Genomic DNA, 23737 nt, shown 5'->3' with positions numbered 1-23737 from the left:
TTTGATGAGTTTCTATGTTGTACCTATGGGTAAGGCACTGTAGGGAAGATACGGCTTCTGCCCTTAAGATTTCATTCTCTTTAGGTAGGACAAGACATGTCTACATATTACAGTAAAAGCCAGAGACTGTATGTAATAATAAACAATTATCCTTCGTAGACCTCTTACTGCATGCTGCTGTACTAAGCATTTTAGACACCTTCCTCTTTAAATCATGACAGTCCCATGAGGAAGGTACTATTTTCCTTTTTTTATTTTTTGTAAATATATTTGTAGAGATGGGGCCTCACTATGTTGCCCAGGCTTGTCACAAAGTCCTGGGCTCAGGAGATCCTCCTACCTTGGCCTCCAAAGTGCTGGGATTACAGGCATGAGACACTGTGCCCAGACTGTTTTTATTATTATTTTTGAGACGGGCTCTCATTTTGTCCCCCCAGGCTGGAGTGCAGTTGCACAATCATAGCTCACTGTAGCCTCAACCTCCTGGGCTCAAGTGATGCTCCTGAGTAGCTAGGACTGCAGGTGTGTGCCACCATCCATGCCTGGCTTTTTTTTTTTTTTTTTTTTTGGAGACAGAGTCTCACCCTGTCACTCAGGCTGGAGTGCAGTGTCGCGATCTCAGCTCACTGCAACCTCTGCCTCCCGGATTCAAGCGATTCTCCTGCCTCACCCTACTGAGTAGCTGGGATTATAGATGCACGCCACCACGCCCAGCTAATTATTTGTATTTTGGTAGAGACGGGGTTTCACCTGTTGCCCAGTCTGGTCTCCAACTCCTGAGTTCAGGCAATCCGCCCTCCTCAGCCTCCCAAAGTGCTAGGATTAAGGCGTGAGCCACTGCGCCCAGCCTTCTGACTAATTTTTTTAAAAAATTTCTGTGGTGATTGGATCTCATTATGTTGCTCAGGCTGGTCTCGACCTCCTAGGCTCAAGCAGTCCTCCTCCCTTGGCTTCCCAGAGTGCTGGGATCATAGGCATGAGCTGCAGCACCTGGCCCTATTTTCTTTATTTTATAGTTGAGGAAACTGAGGCTCAGAGAGTCCAAGTACATGTGACTAATGGGTGTAGCTGGAGATCCCTGTCAGAGAAGGGGCAGATAAAATATCTGTTCAGAGGAGGAGGAGACAGCTTTTGTTTTATGGGGGTGGGAGATAAAAAGGTCAGAGAAGTCTTTAGGGTGGAATGTGACTTGGGACTCCAAGGGTAGATAGGATTTTAAGATACAGAACATGGGGAGAGAGCTTTGCGGGGGTGGGGAGGAGAATGTAGGAATCAATCACTGATCCTTCCCTAGCCCTTGTGTTCTCTCTTCACTTAGAATGGAGTCAGTGGGCAGGAAGATGGTGATTACCTGTCCGTTGACTCTCCCTATCTAGACACATGACTTCCACGTGACATAAATGTGACTGCAGTCAGGAAAAATTCAACTCTGACTGCTGTGTTAAGTAATCAGAGGAAGAAGCAGTGGGGCTGGTGCAGCGGGAGGAAGTTTTCTGCAGGAGCTGGAAATTCAGATGGGTCTGGAAGAATATGGATAGGGCACTGAGAGGCACAGAGCGGACACTCGGGCCAGGAGAAGAAGAATGTCAGAAGTACTGCCCCGAGAAGCAACGCCTCATTTCCAGAGCCTAAAAGAGCTGCTCTGTCAGAACCAGTACGGTTTCTTCATCGGAGAGGCTGGGCAGGCCAGGACCAGATGGCCAGAGGGGAGTTGGAAGGGTTGTTTTTTTTTGTTTTTGAGACAGAGTCTTGCTCTGCCGCCCAGGTTGGAGTGCAGTGGCATGATCTTGGCTCACTGCAGCCTCAGCCTCCCAGGCTCAAGCAGTCTTTCCACTTCAGCTTCCTGAGTAGCTGTGACTACAGTCACATACCACCACGCCCAGCAAATTTTTTTTTTTTTTAAGATGGAGTCTCACTCTGTTGCCCAGGCTGAGTGCAGTGGTGCCATCTTAGCTCACTGCAACCTCCACCTCCTGGGTTCAGGCAATTTTCCTGCCTTAGCCGCCTGAGTAGCTGGGATTACAGGAACACTCCCACCACGCCCAGCTAATTTTTTGTATTTTTAGTAGACACAGGGTTTCAGCATGTTGGCAAGGCTGGTCTCAAACTCCTCAACTCAAGTGATCTACCTGCCTTGGCTTCCCAAAGTGCTGGGATTACAGGCGTGAGCCATCGTGCGTGGTCTTAATTTTTTAAAATTTTAGTAGGTATGTGATTTCCCCATGTTGCCCATGCTGGTCTCAAACTCCTGGGCTCAAGTGATGCACCTCAGCCCCATGAAGTGCTGGGATTACAGGTGTGAGCCACCATACTGCCACTGGAAGTTTTATGAACGGGCAGGATGGTATTCCTTCTGGTGGTGTGTTCTTGTCTTCCTGTCACACAGCTGAGACACTTCCAGGTGGCCTCTCTTCTGTCTCCGCTTGTCACAGGCCAGGTGGGGGCATCCCAACTCGAGTGTGAAGACAACACCCGGGCCAACCTCTGCACTAAAAGTGGAGCCGCTTTCAGGAGAATAACTTGTCAGTTAATTATTTTTTTATTTTATTTTTTTTTGAGACAGAGTCTCCCTCTGTCTCCTAGGCTGGAGTGCAGTGGCGCAATCTCGGCTCACTGCAACCTCCACCTCCCAAGTTCAAGCGATTCTCCTGCCTCAGCCTCCCAAGTAGCTGGGATTACAGGCATGGATCACCACGCCTGGCTAATTTTTTTGTATTTTTAGTAGAGACAGGGTTTCATCATGTTGGTCAGGCTAGTCTCAAACTTCTGACCTCAAAGGATCCGTCCACCTCAGCCTCCCAAAATGCTGGGATTACAGGCATGAGCCACTGTACCCAGCCAGCTTGTTAATTTGCTGGTTCATTCAATCAGCAAATATTCAGTAAGGGCATACCATGTGCCCAGTGCTGTGCGGGGTGGTGGCAGGCAGCGCAGGCACAATTCCTCTCCTTCCAGCTGTCTGCCCGCTGGTCTGATCCTGCAGATCTGTGATAAGACAGCTCTTGGCCACCATGTATATGGGGAGGGGTGTAGATTTCTTCTTCTTATGTACTCTCTAACTTTATTATTTATTTGACAGACAAAGCCACAGACCCAAGCATGTTGGAACAGGATTGGTCAGCTATCCAGAATTTCTGTGAGCAAGTGAACACTGACCCCAATGGGTAAGGTGACTTCTCACACACATAGTTGACTCTGGGGGCACCCCACACTGAGTGTAGGCCTTTGTCTCTCGAGACTGTTTTAGGGTTAAGCTCTCTAGGCAAGGATCGGTGGCTCACGCCTGTAATCCCACCACTTTGGGAGACCAAGGCGGGAGGATTGCTTGAGCCCAGGAGTTTAATGTTTAATCTGTGTGGTGTCGCATATTTGGCCAGTTTGAAGCCAGAGTTTGATCGCACTTTCTGCTCTAGCATTTCCTAGGCATTTATCAGCCATACAGGGCCTGTGCTGCTGTGGTTATGCATGGGACTGGGCTGGGACTGGCAGCTTGGAGTTTGGGGGCTGGGGGTTGGCTGAGGGGAGGGCAGTGTGCCCTGGGCAGAAGGAGGACCTTGGGTGCTATAGGTGCAACCAGGATGGGTGCGAGGTGGCCCTCTCCAGGGCCCCCGCGTGGGCTGTTTGTCAGGCACGCTCCACCTCTGCTTTTGGACACCAGCCCCTGGAAGAAAAGTGATTGTACTGAGCATGCTCAGCCACTCGGGTTAGTTTCTTTTTGCCTGCCCAGAGTCTAGGTCTTTTTGTTTCCCTGTAGCCCCACACATGCGCCCTGGCTACTGGCCCACAAGATCCAGTCTCCGCAAGAGAAGGAAGCTCTTTATGCCTTAACGGTGAGTTTGGCTTGCCTTGTAGCCTAAGCTTTCCTGTCCTTGTGCTATAGAGAGCTGAGAGGTACTTTGCTTCCATGCAGATCCTTTTCACTGGGGAAGGGAGGTCCCCTGAGAGGTTTACCCTCACAGCAGGTTGGAGGAGGGAGATCTGGGCCAGGGTCCCCACCCTTCTTCCTCCTGTTTCTCATCTGTTTCTTCAGGGCAGCATTGAGTCTACTGTGGGAGAAGGAAAGGAAGGTTTTATTTCATTTGCCCTTCTTAGACCAGGGCTGGCAAGTTCATGTGCCCTGTCTAGAGAGGGCAGTTCTAGCACAGGGCCCACTAGCTGTTGGCAGGTATGAGTATGGGCTCAGGATTGCTAGTTTAGGTCTTTGTATATGTTTGAGTGTTTAGATGTTGGTGACTAATTTGCAGTGTTGAAAGCCACAGTATGGACCAGAGGAGGGGTCTGCAGGCTCAGCTTGCCTCTTGAGTGCCAGTGGGTAACATCTGGCTGGTCTTGGGCACTGGATACCAGATTTCTGCCTCTGGGGAGGAGTTGGTTCTTTAGCCACTTTCCCCTCTCAAAGGGTCTCCTTAAAAGGTGGGGTGACCTCAGGGTTTGACATACCCCACTAAGCTGTCTCCTGGGCATAAACCTCAGGCAGTTATAGCAAGATTGAACAGGGGACGTTTTTTTCTTGATCTGAAAACATCCTCTTCATCAAAACTTCAGTGTCCTCATAGGCTTGAGGCAGGGTTAGCCTTGGTTCCAGTGCAGTCTCCAGCAAGTGATTACCAGCCTGGAAGGGAGCCTGGGACCACTGGCTTTCCACCTTCTCATGGGGGTCCTGTGTCTGTGCAGGTGCTGGAGATGTGCATGAACCACTGTGGGGAGAAGTTCCACAGCGAGGTGGCCAAATTTCGTTTCCTGAACGAACTGATCAAAGTGTTGTCCCCAAAGGTGAGTACCTGGGCTTGGCTCTGCTGATTGTGCCACACCTACGCCCACTGTCAAATGCCTGGCTCCCTCCTCAGGCCAGAGGCAGGCCCACGCATGGACAAAACCCGCTCCTGCCTGTGAAAGAAGCGCTCTCCTCTCCAAGCTCTAGGAGGAGGCTCTGCTCATTAGCTGACCCCTGCCCCTTCACATTTCCCTTTTAAGAAGGCCTTGGGGGATACGTGGCCGAGAGGAGATGAGGAACTCCAGCTTGGAGGCACAGGTTCCTGGTAGAGACAGTGAGAGATCCCAGGGGTGGCCTGACGTTTCCTATCACCTCCTGCCTTGTCGTCTGCACCTATCCTCCTGGCACCTGTCTTAGCTCAGCCAGTCTCAGGTAACCAACATTGAGCCCTACCTTGCTGTGTTCCCACAATAGTGCTGATGCTGGCCATGGGTCCTACAGTTCATTTCAGTTCTGACACTCCCCAGAGTTGCATGCTACCCGGACCCCACGCAGTGAGGGCTCAGTGCTGCTTAGGCTTCCTGTGTTTCAGCTGCCAGCCGTGAGTCTCATGTGTCCTCAAGCTGCTGCACTTCTGCATCCCCAGCTGCAGATTCAGGGGTTCCCATGACCCCCACTGCCCCAGATTCCATAATTCCCTAGAATGATTCACGTACACAGGAAAGCACTAGACTTTCTATCCCTGTTTTATTGTAAAGGATACAAATGGAAGCAATACGTAGGCAAGGTCTTGGTGGGGCAAGAGGGGACAGAGCTGCTGTGCCCTCTCCTGGACTCTGAGCTTGCCATCCTCCCAACGTAGGTTCAAGTGAGAGGCTCTCTGAGCTTCCTTGTTTCAGTGTTTTCATCTGAGGTTTTTTTGTTTTGTTTTGTTTTTTTACATATCATTGCTGACTTGAACTAGCACTAGGTTTTATTACCTAGGCATGATCAGTCAAATCATTGGCCACATAGTTAAACTCAATCTCTAGTTCACACCCCCCTGCCTGCCCCACCACCTTCGTGGGTGGGGGGATGTGAGGGCACGGGTCAGGGGATGGGGCTGAAAGTTTCAGCCCTCTGATCACAAGGTTGATCTCTTTGGAGTGGCCAGCCCTTGAAACTCTCTAGGCACTCACTGTAAGTCATTAGTGAAAACTCAGGTGCACCCTGCGAGTGTGTCTCTTGAATAACAAGACACTTTTGTGACTCAGGAAATTCCAAGGATTTTTGAAGTTCTGTGCCAGGAACGGAAACAAAGACCAAATTTTATTATTATATTCTTGTCCGAGGCAAAAAATGACTGTCCCCAGTGGTGTAGAACAGGCTCTGACCTGGGCTCCTGCATGGTGGGGTTTAGTGTGAGTATTGGGGAGATGAATTCCTTGAATCCCAGGAAGGGCTCCGGGGCTGGGTGCCAGATGGTGTGGCCTCTAGTCTCTCCTCACACTCATACCGCGCCTGGGAGCTTCTGTCTCTGGGCCTCAGCAGCTACCTCTTTAGTTAAAGTGTCGGTCTCCCAAGTCCCTTCCAGCTCTAGAATTCTCTTTCCTTTTTACTTTCAGTACCTGGGGTCCTGGGCCACAGAAAAAGTGAAAGGAAGAGTCATTGAAATACTCTTTAGTTGGACAGTCTGGTTTCCGGAAGACATCAAGATCCGAGACGCCTATCAGATGCTGAAGAAACAAGGTCTGACTTGCGTTACTGTGTCTTATTTCCTCTTGTCTAGGCCTGTATCTTCTTGCTATTTCATCTGCCTTATAGTTTTTTGTTGAAAGCTGGACTTCTTATATAAGCCATAGACACTGAGGTAGAGTTTTGATTTTTTTTTTACGCAATAAATCTTTTATCTGCTTACCTTTAAAAGCCATAGTGCAAACCTGGAAAGATGATGTAGGGTTTGCTTTTTTCCCTGTTGCCTGGAAATCATAGGAAACCACAGCATGAAAAAGGTCAAAATACAAGCTACCTATGTCACTAAAGCACTTATTTATCTTTTAAAAGTCTTGTTTGCTTAAAAACTAACCTTTTGGTTTTTTTTTTTTGAGACAAGGTGTTGCCCTGTTACCTAGGCTGGAGCACAGTGGTGCAGTCATGGCTCACTGTAGCCTTGACCTTCTGGACTCCAGCCATTCTCCTGCCTCAGTCTCCCAAGTAGCTGGGACTACAGGCATGTGCCACCATACCCAACTAATTTATTCATTTATTATTATTCTCCCACCCACACCCCAACACACACACATAAACACACACACTCTGTCCCTCTCTCTCTGTCTCTGTCTCTGTCTCTGTCTCTGTCTCACTTGCTGTCTCACTTACACCAAATATTTTTATTTTTTGTAGAGACAAGGTCTTGCAATGTTACCCATGCTGGTCTCAAACTACTGGGCTCAAATGATCCTCCCACAGCCTCCCAGGCATGAGCCACCATGTCCATCTTTAACCTCCTTTCCTGAAATAGTGGAACCTTACTATGAAGTACAGATAAATGCTACCCATGAGCTAGAGTTTGAAAAATACTATTGTGATAAAAGTAACAACGTGCAGACATATAATATTTTATAGTTACAAAAGATCTTTCAGTTCATTTAGTGGATTTTTATTTACTTCTTTTTTTTTTTTTTTCTTTTGAGACAGTCTCACTCTTGCCCAGGCTGGAGTGCAGTGGGGCGATCTCTGTTCTTTGCAACCTCTGCCTCCTGGGTTCAAGTAATTCTTGTGCCTCAGCTTCTCGAGTAGCTGGGATTACCCGCCACCATGCCTGGCTAATTTTTGTATTTTTAGTAGAGTTGGGGTTTCACCATATTGCTCAGGCTGGTCTCAAACTTCCAACTTCAAATGATCCGCCTGCCTCAGCCTCCCAAAATGCTGGAATTACAGGCATGAGCCACCGCTCCTGGCCATGGATTTATTTTTAATTGACACATACTTATACACATTTATTGGAGTACAATGTGATATTCTGGTACATGCATACAATGTGTGGTGATCAAATCAGGGTAATTGGCATATCCATCAGTGAGGTAAGGAGTTTTTAATCCCTGGAATTGGGTAGAGCTTTCCTTTTGGTAGACAGGATTTGAGCTGGGTGTGAGATTTGTTGTTGCTGTAGTTATTATATCAGACTTCAGATTCCTCTAGTGTTAGCTGATGTTTAGGTTGCGGGCTAGTTTGTTAGTTTTCTTCAGTATCTGTTCTCTCAGCTGTAGGTCTTCACTTTCCTCTGCACCTCAGAGAGAGCCTTTCTCCTTGTTCTTGCCACTCGTAGCAGTAGACAGCCATCCCTTGTCAGAGGGATAGGGTGGCGGGCAGGGCCAGTCTCTGTTCTGATTCAGCCTGGTTCTTAGGCAGACACTGCATCCTGGGTCTTGGTAGGATCTGTTTGTGATCCTGCCTCACCCCAGTGTAGATCTGGGCCCAGGACATAATTCCTGCTCCTCCTCCAAGGGTATTAGGGTTTGTTTTTGTTTTTTCTCCCCTATTTTTTCTCTAGCTGCAGTGGGTTCCACCAGTGCTCTAAGGCTGCAGGGTTTGTTACTCTTCTCCCTCTAATCCCGCCTTCAGGCCTTCCCGCTGTTTTCGTGAGCTTATTTTCTTTTTGTTGCAGCCTCCAGAAATTCTGTATTCTCTTGGTAGCTCACACTGGCCTGTAGACAATTTTTAAATAATTCTAGCTTAGTTGTTACTATTGGTATTGCCTTTTGTCAATCCTTGGAGGTTGTTTCTTTCCTTAGATTTCAGGTTACTTGGTTGTTGCCCTGTGATCTGAGCTCTCTGATGGATTCAGGGAAGCTGTAGGCTGGGCATGGTGGCTCACGCCTGTGATCCCAGCACTTTGGGAGTTTGAGGTGAGGAATCACTTGAGGCCAGGAGTTTGAGACCAGCCTGGGCAACATAGCGAGACCCCATCTCTACAAAAAATTTTTTTAAAAAATTACCTGGGTGTGGTGGTGCCCACCTGTAGTCCCAGCTACTTGGGAGGCCAAGGTGAGAGGACTGCTTGACCTTAGGAGTTTGAGGCTGCAGCAAGCCATGATCACACCACTGCACTCTAGCCTGGGAGACAGAGCAAGAATCTGTCTCAAAAATAACAAAAATGTTGTGAATTTGCACACTTTCCAGTGTTTTGTTGTTGTCACGGTGGGGGTGATAGTTCCTACCTTTGTGTGTCCTGTTTGGAAGATGGGAATCTGAATTCCTTTTTATGTTGGACTCTTAAGGAACTCAGGTTCAGGATGGACTGTTGTTCCCTGTCACATACACTCAGCATTTTCTGGAGCTTCATCAGGGACCCTCCAGAAACTTTTGATCCCTGGGAGGTTATGTAGCTGGATAAACTGATCCATGTTTTTACAGCATAAGGCCCACAGACTGCAGGCCTTCAGGACTGGCTCTTCTCTGACATAGTTGGCTCTGCTGTCCTGGCCACCATGGTCCCTTGGATTCCCCTAAGAGATGATGCAAAACTTCATTCATACACTGGGTGTTGTCTTTGAAGGCTGTTGACAGTGCTTTGCTAGCATGGTATTAGGAACCAGGGGTTTTCAGACTTTATACTGGATTCTGACTGAAGTTTCTGGGTACCATATCGGCGTCTTAACTTTGTAAATTGCGTTTTTAGGAATTATAAAACAAGACCCTAAACTACCAGTGGATAAAATCTTACCCCCACCATCTCCCTGGCCCAAGAGCTCCATCTTTGATGCTGATGAAGAAAAGTCCAAGGTAAGGAAACAGACCTACATGGTGTCTGATCAGACCTTTTCTCTTAGGCACTGTAAATGCCCTTTGATGCTTGAATCGGAGTGTGGAGGGGGCCAGGTTACATGGGTTCTCCTCTCCAGACAGGCCCTTAGGAGTGAGGTAGCAGAAGGTTTGGGTGCGTTCTTCACGGATAAGTCAACTAATAAGGGCCAGTCTCTGTTTTGATTCAGCCTGGTTCTTAGGCAGACACTGCATCCTGGGTCTTGGTAGGATCTGTATGTGATCCTGCCTTACCCCAGTGTAGATCTGGGCCCAGGACATAATTCCTGCTCCTCCTCCAAGAGTACTTTGTGCCCTCTCTTTGTGCCTTCTCCCTTTTCTGCACAGCCTTCCTTGGAGAAAGAAGGTGCAGAAGGATAGCCCGTGGGGAGTGTGGGTGATGGATGGGTCATGTCCTGTGTGGGTGTGGTGTTGGGGTGGGGACAGTGGAAGAACTTGCTGCTATGTGTTGGTTCAGCTCTTTCTCAGTGCCAGTGAGCCCGGCCCTATCCATTTTCCATCCACTATGAACTCCCCAAATTGTTATTCCTTGGACATCAGTATCTAGAGGGACAAGAAGAAGAAGGTGGCCAAGACCCAGGGATAACTATGGTGCCTGTGAGTGGGGAGCCCTTTGGCCTAGTGCTGGCAGTGCTTTTGGTCGTGACTGTTCTTGGTCAGTCACAAGGTCTAGTTCATGGAGCGTCGGAAGGCTACACGCTGCGTACTCATTTCTGCGTGGTATGCTCTGCCTGTCAACTGCACCCTCTCCCTATACTCACTCCTTGGGCCTAGATTCTCTGTGGCCGTCAGGTCCCTGTTGTTAGAATGAGCAAGGCTAGTCTAGGTTCCAGGCCACCTTTCTCCCTGGCTTTCCTCCTGCTTGGTGCCTTAGGTTTGCAGAGGGTGGGAGGAGCTAGGAAGGAGGTATGGTGTGACTTCTGAGAAAGAATCCTGTGTCACCAGCCCTCATTATGCCTACTTTTCCTGCCATCCGTCCCACAAAGATTGAGCGACTTCTCTGTGCCAGGCATCCTGCTAGGCGCTGGAAATGAAGGGATGAACAAGATCACCAGGGTCTGTTGTGTCATAAAGCACATGGTCCGGGGCAACTGCAGACCTAGTGCCCTCTTGGGCCAGAGAATTCTCTGTTGTTGGGGACTGTCCTGTGCACTGTAGGATGTTCACAGCATTCCTGACTCTACCCACGAGCTGCCAGTAGCACCCCTTCTCTAGTTGTGACAACCAAATTTCTCCAGACTTAGCCAGACATCCCCTGGGAGAAGTAATCCCCCACATCCCCCTACCCCACTGAAAACCAGTGGCAGGCCGGGCGCGGCGGCTCACGCCTGTAGTCCCAGCACTTTGGGAGGCCGAGGTGGGCGGATCGCGAAGTCAAGAGATTGAGACCATCCTGGCCAACATGGTGAAACCCCGTCTCTACTAAAAACACAAAAATTAGCTGGGCATGGTGGCACGCGCCTGTAGTCCCAGCTACTCGGGAGGCTGGGGCAGGAGAATTGCTTGAACCTGGGAGGCAGAGGTTGCAGTGAGCCGAGATTGCGTCACTGCACTCCAGCCTGGCAACAGAGCAAAAAAAAAAAAAAAAAAAAAAAAGAAAACCAGTGGTGTATTGGGATAGTCAGAGTGCCTGCATCGTAGTGTCCTTGGGACCATTTGGTGAGATGGTGCATGTAAAATGTATGCGCTGTTGTTAGTGTTAACTCTTCTGTTGCTGCTGCTTCTACTCTGGGCCTGAGGTAGTTGTGGTCTCACCTACTCTTCTTGTTCACTCTCTGCAGCTTCTGACAAGGCTTCTAAAGAGCAACCACCCTGAGGACCTTCAGGCCGCAAACCGGTTAATCAAGAATTTGGTCAAGGAGGTGGGCATTCTTCCAGTTGGTTCAGTAGAAGCAGCATTTGACAGAGGCTGAAGGACAGTGCATATGAGCCTATGATTGAGGGGTAGAGGAACGGTTGCCTAGGAGAAAGAGTGGCTCCTAGCCCTGAACTCTGGGGAAGAGCTATAGGCTCCCTCAAGGGCAGCAAGGTGGTGATTGGAACCAGAAATCCCGCTGCCATACTTCTCAGCTGCTTTCATCCATGCTGCTCAAAGCATTTCCTAGACACCAGCTTGGGTCCCAGCAACAGGTATTGGTATGGACAAAGTCCAGGTTTAGGAATCTGCTTTTCAGAGGGCTTGAGGCTGGTGGCACAAAGGCAGAGGTCACGGTCACCAGTCCCCAAACTGCATTTTCCTCCCCAGGAATTCTGGGCTTCTGAGTATTTTTTCATCCACTATGTGAGTTCTCCCATGCACTTAACATCCTGGCGATGCCCCTGAGCAAGCTCTCTCAATAGTGACTCTTTCCCATCCCTTGTTCAGGCTTTAGCCAGGGTTTCTGCTCCCTCACTCCCATCCTCCTCTTTTTCCCAAAAGGAACAAGAAAAAGCAGAGAAGGTGTCCAAGAGGGTCAGTGCGGTGGAGGAAGTGCGAAGCCATGTGAAGGTGCTGCAGGAGATGCTGAGCACGTACCGCAGGCCAGGTCAGGCCCCGCCCAACCAGGAGGCCCTGCAGGTAATCTTCAGGTGTAACACAGGGTGCTGCACGTGTTTACTAAAGTGGGTTTGAAATGCTTTCACCTGTTTGCACCCATGAAGCCATCTCAGAGTCAAGACAGTAAACCTATCTGACACCTCCCCAAATGTTCTTGTGCTGCTTTGTCCTCCCTTCGTCTCTCCCTTACTCCCAAATCCCCAGGCAGCTGCTAATTTGCTTTCTGTTCTGATTGGCTGACAACTCCCAGACTCTCTTTGTATAAATGGAATGACGCAGTACATAACCCTCTATTTTTGCTTGGTTTCTGGATCTCACTTGAGATCCATTCACGTTGCTGTGTGTAGCAGTAGCTTGTTTCTTCTTATTGCCGGGTACTGTCCCGTCACCTGGATGTACCACAGCGTGTACCTGTTGATGGGCCTTGCGTTGTTTCCAGCTTTGGGTGATTATGAATCATGCTGCTGTAAACAATTGTGTATGGGATTTTGTGTGAACATCTATTTTCATTTCTTGTGGGTAAATGTCTGGGATTACTAGGTCTTGTGCTAAGTATATATTTAACTTGTTAGGAAACAAAGTGGCTAAGCTATCTTCAAGGGTGATTGCACCATTTTATAGTGCTAACAGCAGCATATGTAAGTTCTAGCTTCTCCACATCTTGAGATCTTGGATTTTGTATAGCATCTTTATTGAGATAATTAACATACCATAAAAGCAACCGTCACACCTACCTAGTTATAGAATATCTTAATCACCCCTAAAAGAAACCTTGTACCCATCAACAGTCATTCCCCCTTTCCCAAACACCCCTTTCCCCAGTCCCTAGCAACCACTAATCCACTTTCTGTCTCTCTGGATTTGCCTATTTGGATGCTTCGTCCAAGTGCGGTTACACAATACGTGGGCTTTCGTGTCTGGCTTCCTTTACATAGACTAATGTTTGCAGGTGCATCCATCTGGTAGTATGTGTCACTGCTTCATTCCTTTTCATGGCTGGATAGCGTTCCATTGTGTGGCTATGCCACATTTTGTTTCTCCATTTACCAGCTGATGGGCATTTGGGTTGTTTCTACTTTTTGGCTATTACGAATGATGCCTTTGAATTATTCATTACGAATAATGACTTTGAACTTTGTCCAAGTTTTTATGTGAACATAGATTTTAAATTCTCTTGGGAATATACCTAGAAATGGAATTGCTGGATCTTGGGGTAACTCCATATTTAACATTTTGAGGAACTGCCAAACTGTTTTCCAAAGTGGCCGTGCCATTTTGAATTCCCAGCAGCAATGTATTGGCTCCAGTTCTCTGTATCCTGCCAACATTTGCTGTTATGTTTTTGATTGGAGCCCTCCTGGAGGGTGTGAAGTGCTGTCTCATTGCAACTTTCTGTTTCTTGATGGCATTTCCTATGCTTATTGGCACTTGTACATCTTAGGAGACATGTCTGTGCAAATCCATTGCCCATCTTTTGGATTGTCTTTTTATTTTTGAGTTACAAGCGTTTTTTTTGTATATTCTGGATACAGGTTCCTTATCAGACAGTTTTCTCCCATCCTTTGGGCTGTCTTTTCACTATTTTGATAGCATCTTTTGAAGCGGGAAAGTTTTGTTTTGTTTTGTTTTTTGAGACAAGGTCTCGCTGTATCGCCCAGGCTGGAGTGCAATTGCTTGATCTCAGCTCCCCACAACCTCCGCCTCCCAGGTTCAAGCAATTCTCCTGCCTCAGCCTCCTGAGTAGCTGGGATTACAGGAATGTGCCAGCACGCCTGACTAATTTTGTGTGTTTTTTTTTTTTTTTTTTTTTTTTAGTAGAGACAGGGTTTCTCTATGTTGGTTAGGCTGGTCTTGAACTCCTGACCTCAGGTGATCCGCCCACCTCAGCCTCCCAAAGTGCTGGGATTACAGGTGTGAGCCACCGTGCCTGGCCAGTAGAGACAGGGTTTCACCATGTTGGCCAGGCTGGTCTTGAACCCTGACCTCAGGTGATCCACCTGCCTTGGCCTTCCGAAGTGCTGGGATTACAGGCATGAGCCACCATGCCTGGCCTTTTTTTTTTTTTTTTTAATGTCTTGCTGGTGCTTTTGTTGTCATATCTAAGAAACCACAGCCCAGCCGGGCGCAGTGGCTCATGCCTGTAATCCCAGCACTTTGGGGGGCCGAGGCAGGTGGATGACCTGAGTTCAGGAGTTCAAGACCAGCCTGACCAATATGGAGAAACCCTGTCTCTACTAAAAATACAGTATCAGCCGGGCATGGTGGTGCATGCCTGTAATCCCAGCTACTCAGGAGGCTGAAGCAGGGGGAATCATTTGAACCTGGGAGGCGGAGGTTGTGGTGAGCTGAGATCATTCCATTGCACTCCAGCCTGGGCAACAACAGCGAAACTCTGTCTCAAAAAATAAAACAAACAATCAAAAAGAAACCACAGCCTGTCTGTGCCAGGTTCAAGGCAGCCATGCTGTTGGACTCCCTTGGAGCTCTGTTCTCCACCTCCTTCTGCAGGTCTGTTTCAGCCATCTCCCTCTGCATTCCAGTTTTTGTTTTTTTTTTTATGTTTCTCTGCACAGGAGGAGAGCCAACCTCCACATAACTTCTTTATTTACCTGTCCTTCCACTTCACAAGATTAGTAGAAATGAACTACTGTCTTTCCAAATTCCTAGGAGAAAGCCTCCCGAGTAGCTGGGATTACAGGCACCCGCTAACTTTTGTATTTTTAGTAGAGACAGGGTTTCACCATGTTGGCCAGGCTGGTCTTGAACTCCTGACCTCAGGTGATCTGCCCACCTTGGTCTCCTAAAGTGCTGGGATTACAGACATGAGCCACTCTGCCCGGTCAGATTCTTTTATTTTCAAAAATCATACACTTGTAGCCTGTAGTCTTTTCCTGAAACTCTGCCATGTTACTTCAAAACTGCAGTCTCTAAGTCAGGACCAATGGGAGGCCTTCTGAAGCCCCAGACTCTGCCGTCTGCCTGATCGGAGGCTCCTGGGGCCTTGGAGGGGGGCTTTATGGGGTGCCCGGGCGTGTGTCATGAACCAAGCTCTGCTCTTTCAGATCGTGTATGAGAGGTGTGAAAAGCTGCGGCCCACGCTGTTCCGGCTGGCGAGTGACACCACTGATGACGATGATGCACTCGGTAAGTTTTCTTTCCTTGGGTGTAGCTAGCAGCCCAGTTGCAAGACAGACTCAGTCCCTCCTGTCACACTGCTGTGCCAGGAACAAGACAGAGTGGACTTTAGGTTCCGTGGAGCTTGGGCTTGGGGAGAGTGTGGCCTGAGTTGCCTCAGAACTGACTTCTAGCAGGATCCAGGCTTCAGTAAGAAATCAGCAGCAGGTCTAAAGCCTGAAAAGGGGTGGAAATTGGCCATGGAGATTGGGGTGTGAGAGGTAGAAGAAAGATCCCACTGGAGGCTTCAGGAAAAGCTGACCAATCGCAGGGGCCAGAGAAACAGCTGCGGGTGGTGTCTCAAAGGGATTACGGGCTTTTGTACCTTCAGGGGCCAGGTAGGTCACCTAAGAGGGCCAGGCCGATGGGAAATGGAAGGTACATCTGTAAGGAAGTGGAGAATTGTCCACAGTTACTAAAAAAAAAATGTTAACTCTTTATTATGGAAAATCTCGAAACATGAGAGAGGGGAATAGTAAAATAAATCCTATGTATTCTTCACTCATCTTTAATAATTACCAGCTCATAGCTGATTTTTTTTATCTTGTGTCATCTGTACCTCTGTACCAACCCATTCCCTAGTCTGTTTTGAAGCAAATTCTAGACGTTTCTTTTTCTTTTAATTATTTTTGAGATGGAGTCTCGCTCTGTCGTCCAGGCTAGTGTGCAGTGGTGCAGTCTTGGCTCACTGCAACCTCTACCTCCCGGGTTCAAGCCATTCTCCTTCCTCAGCCTCCCAAGTAGCTGGGATTATAGGCACCCACCATCACGCCTGGCTAATTTTCGTATTTTTGTAAGATGACGTTTCACCATTTTGGCCAGGCTGGTTTCAAACTTCTGGCCTCTAGTGATCCATCTGCCTCGGCTTCCCAAAGTGCTGGGATTACAGGCGTGAGCCACAATCCCTGGCCTCTGGACATTTCAAAATAATCAAAGATTCCGTCAGTGTTCAGATTTCCCTGATAAAATTTCTCCTTAATCATCTCTTGCTAACTTAAAAAAAAATTGTTCTAAGTCAGACATAAAAGAAAAGCCATACTGCATAATTGGTTTATATTTCTTCAGTCTCTCTTAGTGGATAGCACGTGCATGCCCTCTGCAATCCTTTTTCCTTTTTTTGAGACAATCTCACTCTGTTGCTCAGGCTGGAGTCCAGTGGCGTGCTCAGCTCACTGCAGCCTCTACAGCCTTTACGTCCTGTGTTCAAGCTATTCTCATGCCTCAGCCTCCTGAGTAGCTGGGACTACAGTTGCGCACCACCACACCTGGCTAATTTTTGTACTTTTAGTAGAGATGGAGTATTGCCATGTTGGCCAGGCTGGTCTCAAACTCCTGGGCTCAAGTGATTTGCCTACCTTGGCTTCCCAAAGTGCTGGGATTACAGGTGTGAACCACCACGCACAGCCTTTTTTCCTTGCATGAAAATAGGCCCTCTGAATTGAGAGTTCTCTCGGTCTCAGTTTTGTTCATGGCATCCCCCATGATGCTGCTAATGTTCTGTTTCTGATATTTCTTTTTTTCTTGAGATGGAGTTTCGCTCTTGGTGCCCCGGCTGGAGTGCAATGGCGCGATCTCAGCTTACTGCAACCTCCGTCTCCTGGATTTAAGCAATTCTCCCACCTCAGCCTCCCGAATAGCTGGGATTACATGCACCCGCCACGGCTGATTTTTTGTATTTTTAGTAGAAACTGGATTTCACCATGTTGGCCAGGATAGTCTCGAACTCCTGACCTCAGGTGATCCACCCGCCTCGGCCTCCCAAAATGGTGGGATTATAGGCATGAGCCACCAGCTTCAGGTTCTGAGTTAAAGTTAAAAGTTTGTTATTGAAAGGGCCTTAATTTGAGTGCTTACTGCTGGCCATTACTCTGGACAGTACAGGTGTAGAAGGTGAACAGATTTGCTTCCTTCTGCATTGAGAACTACTAACATGTTAGGACTCGGGTTAACTGACTAGGCCTGATAGGGTCCGATGACACAATCTGGGGACAGGAGGTGTGGATAAACTGAACATAGTCGAGCCATATGAAGGCTGTTTTATGGAAAAGCTTAGAAAAGACTGAGATTGTTGGTTGCCAAACCAGGGGGTTCTGAGTCTTCCCTCATTCTTCAGCGGAAATTCTCCAGGCAAATGACCTCCTCACCCAAGGAGTTCTGCTGTACAAACAGGTGATGGAGGGCCGGGTCACCTTTGGAAACAGAGTGACCAGCTCATTGGGAGACATCCCTGTCTCCAGAGGTATGTTTGAAAGCTTCTCCTTGCCTTCTCTGCCTTGGGGCAGCTTGCAATTCCCAGAAAAGAAATGGGTCCTAAACATATTCTGGGTTAAGGAATAGAAATGAGAGAACTCGCCCTTTGTTCCTCTTCCTGTGAAAGTGGGTTTCATGTTGCCACGCCCAGCCTTAGGAATTGTCATGAGCTGGTTGCCAGGCTGGACCCCAGCTTTGACTACACACAAAAGCAGATGGCTAAGCTGTGTCTGCGTTTGAATTCTCATAAATGCTTACATACAGGAGCTAGAGACAAAAGAAACGATCTTCCTTAGTGGTTCCTAGTGCCAGATCAGCTGTATCAGAATCACCTGGAGCACTGGTTGAAATGCAGTCCCTGGCTTGGAACTTTCTGAATCAAGACTGCTTGGAGCTGGGCCTGGAGGTCTGCGTCTTTCAAGCACTGTGGGTGATTCTGATCAGCTGTGGTCAGAAGCCTCAGAATGGCCTGAGCTGGAGAAGGCCGAATCTGCTTTCCTCCAGGGTGATGGGACCTTTGCAGGAGGGCCGGTGATCTCTGGGGTAGGAAGGCAGGCCTTGGCTCCCTCTTGTCGTGGATGCCAGCTGAGCTGTGTGTCAGGACACTCAGCTGAGTGGAAGTTTCTTGGAAGGGCAGGGAGGGCGTTACCATTTGATTGGGAGGTGGCCTGAGGGAAGCTGATAGGATTTATGTGGAGACTTTGCTCTCATGTCCAACTGACTTCTCTTCCTAACCCTGGGCTTTCTAGTCTTTCAGAATCCAGCAGGCTGCATGAAGACCTGCCCCCTGATTGACTTGGAGGTGGACAATGGACCTGCGCAGGCGGGGACTGTGGTGCCATCTTTGCTTCATCAGGACCTGGCAGCCTTGGGTGAGGGCAGGTGCTTGTGGGGAGCAGGCACAGGATGGGTGCGAGTAGGGGAGTGAGCTGGTTCCCTTCGCAGAGCACATGCCTGCTGCTGAGGGAGTCGAGATGGTTGTGAATAGCTGGTTCCCTCTGGGAGCATGTGCTTGCTGCTGAGGGAGTCAGGATGGGTGTGAGTAGGGGAGTGAGCTGGTCCCCTTGGGAAGCACGTGTCTGCTGCTGAGCGAGTCAGGAATAGTGTGAGTAGGGGAGTGAGCTGGACCCTCGGAGAACACGTGTCTGCTGCTGAGGGAGCACATACCTGCTGCTGAGGGAATCAGGGTGGTTGTGAGTAGGAGAGTGAGCTGGACCCTCAGGGAGCACATGCCTGCTGCTGAGGGAATCGGGATGGGTGTGAGTGGAGGAGTGAGCTGGTTCCCTCTGGGAGCAAGTGCCTGCTGCTGAGGGAATCAGCAGGGTTCTGAGTAGGGGAGTGAGCTGGTCTCCTCGGGAAGCACATGCCTGCTGCTGAGGGAATCAGGGTGGTTGTGAGTAGGGGAGTGAGCTGGTCCCCTCAGGAAGCACATACCTGCTGCTGAGGGAGTCAGGGTGATTGTGAGTAGGAGAATGAGCTGGTTCCCTTGGGGAGCACATACCTGCTGCCAAGGGAATCAGGTGTTCTGGGCAGTTCAGAGGGTCTCCCTTGCATATTAGTCACAGATTGGCCATGGACAAGTCGCATGACCTTCAGTAAGTTGCTTATTTGTCTAGACTTTCTGGATGTCCTAGAAAGGATGGGTGTGGCATTACTCTTCATCTTGAAGCAGGTGGAGTTACTGTTAGGCATCTCACTCTACTCCTTTCTTACAGGAATCAGTGATGCTCCTGTTACAGGCACGGTAAGGATGCCCTTCCCAGGGCCTGGAGAGAGAAGGGGAGGGTCTCAGACCTGCCCTTGTGAGGCAGCACTGCCTGGTGAGCAGAGAGGTGCTCCTGCACTGTCCTGGTGGGATCATGGCCTTGGAGGTCCAAAGCCTCTTCCTCACCCATACTGTCTGGCTGGTACCCTGGGCGGAGACAGGTTGCACCAGTCGCCTACTTCCTGGAGGTCTGCCCAGGAGCTGCATGTGATCTTGCCCTTTCTTTCCCCTCTTGCCCCAAGAGATGTCACCAGTCTGGGCCACAGCAGCTTGGGTGGGCTCAGGAGAGCTGTGCCTTGGTTTTACTGTGGCTGATGGTCATTCATACCCTGGTCTTATTTTAGCCATTCCTGATTTGACAGGGTTCTGGTCAGAATTGCTGTGAGGAAAAGAGGAATCCCTCCCTCATGCTGCCAGGCGGTGACGTTCAGAACCCTTCTGCAGACAGGAATTTGCTGGACCTCCTCTCACCACAGCCAGCTCTGGGCCCTCTGTGAGTCTTCTGGGCAAGGGGACTGGGAGAGTGTGGCTCCTGAGTGCGGTTCCTTCTCATGGGACAAGGGCCAGAGAATGGTGCTCTAAGACAGCCTCTCGCCCTGGAGAAACATCTTTCTTTCTTTTTTTTTTTTTGGTCTTTTTTTCTTTTTTTTTTAGACGGGGTTTCACTCTGTTGCCCAGGCTAGAGTGCAGTGGCACAATCTCGGCTCACTACAACCTTTACCTCCTGAGTTCAAGCGATTCTCTTGCCTCAGCCTCCTGAGTAGCTGGGATTACAGGCACGCGCCACCATGCCCAGCTAATTTTTTTTTTAATTTTTAGTAGAGACGGGGTTTCACCATGTTGGCCAGGCTGGTCTCAAACTCCTGACCTCAGGTGATCCGTCTGCCTGGCCGAGAAACATCTTTCTATTGAAAGTTTAGGCCAGGTGCGGTGGCTCATGCCTTGTACTTGTTTTCACACTGCTGATAAAGACATACCCAAGACTGTGTAATTTAAAAACAAAAAGAGGTTTAATGGACTCATAGTTCCACGTGGCTGGGGAGGCCTCCCAGTCATGGCGGAAGGCAAAAGGCATGTGTTTTCTTTTTTTGTTTTTTTTTTTTTTTGAGATGGAGTCTCGCTCTGTCACCCTAGGTGGAGTGCAGTGGTGCGATCTCAGCTCGCTGCAACCTCTGCCTCCCAGGTTCAAGCGATTCTTTTGTCTCAGCCTCCTGAGTAGCTGGGATTACAGGCGTGTGCCACCACACCCGGTTAATTGTTTGTGTTTTTTTTAGTAGAGATGAGGTTTCACTGTGTTAGCCAGAATGGTCTCGATCTCTTGACCTCATGATCCGCCCGCCTTGGCTTCCCCAAAGTGCTGGGATTACAGGCATGAGCCACCGCACTCAGCCAAAAGGCATGTCTTATGTGGCGGCAGACGAGGGAATGAGAGCCAAACGAAAAAGGGTTTCCCCTTGTAAAACCGTCAGGTCTCGTGAGACTTACTACCATGGAACAGTATGGGGAAACTGCACCCATGATTCAGTTATCTCCTACTGGGTCCCTGCTACAACATGTGGGAATTGTGGGTGCTACAATTCAAGATGAGATTTGGGTGGGGACACAGCCAAACCATATCATACCTGTAATCCCAGAACTTTGGGAGGCCAAAGCAGGTGGATCGCTTGAGCCCTGGAGTTCAAGACCAGCCTGGGAGATATAGCAAAACCCCATCTCTACAAAAAATACAAAAATTAGCCAGGCGTGGTAGGTCATGCCTGTAGTCCCAGCTGCTCAGGAGGCTGAGGTGGAAGGATCACTTGAGCCCGGAAAGTCGAGGCTGCAATGAGCCATTACCATGCCACTGCATTCCAGCCTGGGCAGCAGAGTGAGACCCTTTCTCAAAAAAAGTTTAATATGCTGCTTCCCTTTTCTCATTTTACTTCTTTTCCTAAGTCATAGGAAAATACCTGCTTTGGCCAAGACATCTGAAAAGAGGTTTAAGGACTAGGAGTAGTAGAACATGAGGTTTTTGCTATTTGTTTTCGTTTTCCCTTCTAATAACCATATAATTGAAGTTAAGCAAAATTTGATCCATGGAGAAATATACAACAAAGTGCAAAGTGCCACTCCCTAAAAACAAGGTTGAATGTTCCTTCTTTGCTTTTTTTCTATACATGTAGTGGTACATTCCCGTGTCTTGTTACACAAACAGGATTTTAATTTATAAACTGCACTCCAGCATGACCTTTTCATATTATATTATATCTGTGATGCATTTCGTATCAGTTTCTATAAATATGCCTCAGTCTTAATAGCTATATTACAATTTATTGCATGGATGTATTTGATCATTTCCCTTTTGTGGACATTTACATAATTTCAAGTTTGGAGGTGCTTGGGGGAGTGCCTTATAGTATAGATCCCTGAAGGGAGAGGTTCTCTAAGGTGTGAATGTAACAACATTTTCATAGATCCTGTCTCTTTGCCTCTGGAAAAGTGCAGCTTACCTTCACCCAAACAGCCTGAAAGTGCCCATGTTCCTGATAGAAACCACCAGGCTCTGGCAGAAGTGGGATGTCCTGGGAGTTCATTCCCATTTGCCACCCAGAGATCATTTCTTTCAGTCTTCTTTTTTTCAGCCACTTGGGCAGGGTGGGTTATTTCTCCTCTCGGGACTTTAGTTTTCTAAAATGTTTTCAGTTTGTGTCCCAAATGGACAAAATCATGGAGTGGATAGTAGCTGGTGTAATTTGTGTATCATCTGCCTGGCTCAAGTCCCTCTGTGATCACACCTGGGAAACAACCTAACTGAGCTACTTATTGTCAGGGACTGCCTGACAGGTACAACACGAGCAACCTTCATAACAAAGGCTCTAGGTTATTGGGTTCTTATTATGTGTGGACATTTTAAGTGCTTTTCTTTCTTTCTTTTTTTTTTTTTTTTTTTCTGAGATGGAGTCTCACTCTGTTGCCCAGGCTGGAGTGCAGTAGTGTGATCTCGGCTCACCACAACCTCCGCCTCCCAGGCTCTAGCCATTCTCCTGCCTCAGCCTCCTGAGTAGCTGGGATTACAAGCGTGCGCCACCACCGCCTGGCTAATTTTTTATTTTTTATTTTTTTTAAATTTTTGTATTTTTAGTAGAGACGGGGTTTCACCATGTCGGCCAGGCTGGTCTTGAACTCCTGACCTCAAATGATCCACCTGCCTCGGCCTCCCAAAGTGCCGGGATTACAGGCGTGAGCCACCGTGCCCAGCCTCTAAGTGCTTTTCATACATTGTCTCATTTGATTCTTATAACAGCCCTAGGAGGTAAATTACTTCTGTTATTCCCATTTAACAGATGAGGAAGCTGAGGTATGAGTTCGATTACTTGACAAAAGTCATATAACATCTGGCGCATTAGCTCATGCCTGTAATCCCAGCACTTTGGGAGGCCGAGGCGGGCGGATCACCTGAGGTCAAGAGTTTGAGACCAGCGCAGCCAAAGTGGTGAAACCCTGTCTCTAATAAAAATACAAAAATTAGTCGGGCGTGGTGGCAGGTGCCTGTAATCCCAGCTACTCAGGAGGCTGAGTCAGGAGAATCGCTTGAGCCTGGGAGGCAGAGGTTGCAGTGAGCCGAGACTGTTCAACTGCACTCCAGCCTGGGCAACAGAGCGAGACACTGTATCAAAAAAAAAAAAAAAAAGGCATATGACATCTAACTCTGTGTGTGTGTGTGTGTGTGTGTGTCTGTGTGTGTGTGTCTGTGTGTGTGTGTGTTATTTTTTCCTTGTTCTTTAATAAGCCTAACCCAAATTCCAGGAAATCGGTACAATTTTTGCTAATCTTTGATATTTTTTATTTCTTTGTAGGAATTATGTTTCGCAGAAAAGTGTCCCCAAGGAAGTGCCACCAGGTACTAAGTCCTCTCCAGGTTGGTCCTGGGAGGCTGGCCCGTTGGCTCCTTCCCCATCTTCACAGAATACACCTCTGGCTCAAGTGTTTGTCCCTTTGGAGTCTGTTAAGCCCAGTAAGTACAGTTTCACTCCCCACCTTTTTTTTTTCCCTGGGAATCTATTAGACTCCCAGCTTTTTCCACTCCGATTTGGTAGAAGTGGCCCTTAAATTCGGTTGATAAATGGGAGAGATTTTGCATGAGGGCAGGAAGTAAGAGGTTGTGGCCAGGTATGGTGACTCACGCCTGTAATCCCAGCACTTTGGGAGGCTGAGGTGGGAGGATCACTTGAGGCCAGGAGTTTGAGACCAGCCTGGGCGACATAGCCTTATCTCTGTTTGGGGGTGAAGAAAAAAATTGGGAGGCCAAGGCAGGTGATCACTTGAGGCCAGGAGTTCCAGACCAGCCTGGCCAACATAACGAAGCCCTCTCTCTACAAAAAATACAAACATTAGCTGGGCATGGTGGTGCATGCCTGTAGTCCCAGCTACTTGGAAGGCTGAGGCAGGAGAATTGCTTGAACCCAGGAGGTAGAGGTTGCAGTGAGCCAAGATCATGCCACCACACTCTAGCCTG

The 23737-nt window shown here is 48.4% G+C and overlaps 1 protein-coding gene across 6 annotated transcripts in view; it reads left to right on the top strand.

Moving 5' to 3' along the window:
• Positions 1–23737, top strand: part of GGA2 (golgi associated, gamma adaptin ear containing, ARF binding protein 2) — a 43499-nt gene that overhangs the window by 11933 nt on the left and 7829 nt on the right. For all 6 annotated transcript variants that reach the window (XM_054533646.2, XM_054533648.2, XM_054533647.2 and 3 more), the window contains 13 exons: positions 3080–3164; positions 3755–3830; positions 4675–4773; positions 6319–6442; positions 9375–9478; positions 11299–11379; positions 11937–12074; positions 15116–15197; positions 17341–17466; positions 18227–18349; positions 19193–19221; positions 19605–19735; positions 23079–23236. In XM_054533646.2, the coding sequence (XP_054389621.1) occupies positions 3080–3164; positions 3755–3830; positions 4675–4773; positions 6319–6442; positions 9375–9478; positions 11299–11379; positions 11937–12074; positions 15116–15197; positions 17341–17466; positions 18227–18349; positions 19193–19221; positions 19605–19735; positions 23079–23236 (1356 nt within the window). The remainder of the gene's footprint in view (positions 1–3079; positions 3165–3754; positions 3831–4674; positions 4774–6318; positions 6443–9374; positions 9479–11298; positions 11380–11936; positions 12075–15115; positions 15198–17340; positions 17467–18226; positions 18350–19192; positions 19222–19604; positions 19736–23078; positions 23237–23737) is intronic.

This window comes from Pongo abelii, chromosome 18 (genome assembly GCF_028885655.2).
Source record: "Pongo abelii isolate AG06213 chromosome 18, NHGRI_mPonAbe1-v2.0_pri, whole genome shotgun sequence".
NCBI classification, from domain to species: domain Eukaryota; kingdom Metazoa; phylum Chordata; class Mammalia; order Primates; family Hominidae; genus Pongo; species Pongo abelii.
The sequence above is the reverse complement of the archived record's forward strand: the minus strand, read 5'-3'. Positions and strand labels throughout refer to the sequence as shown.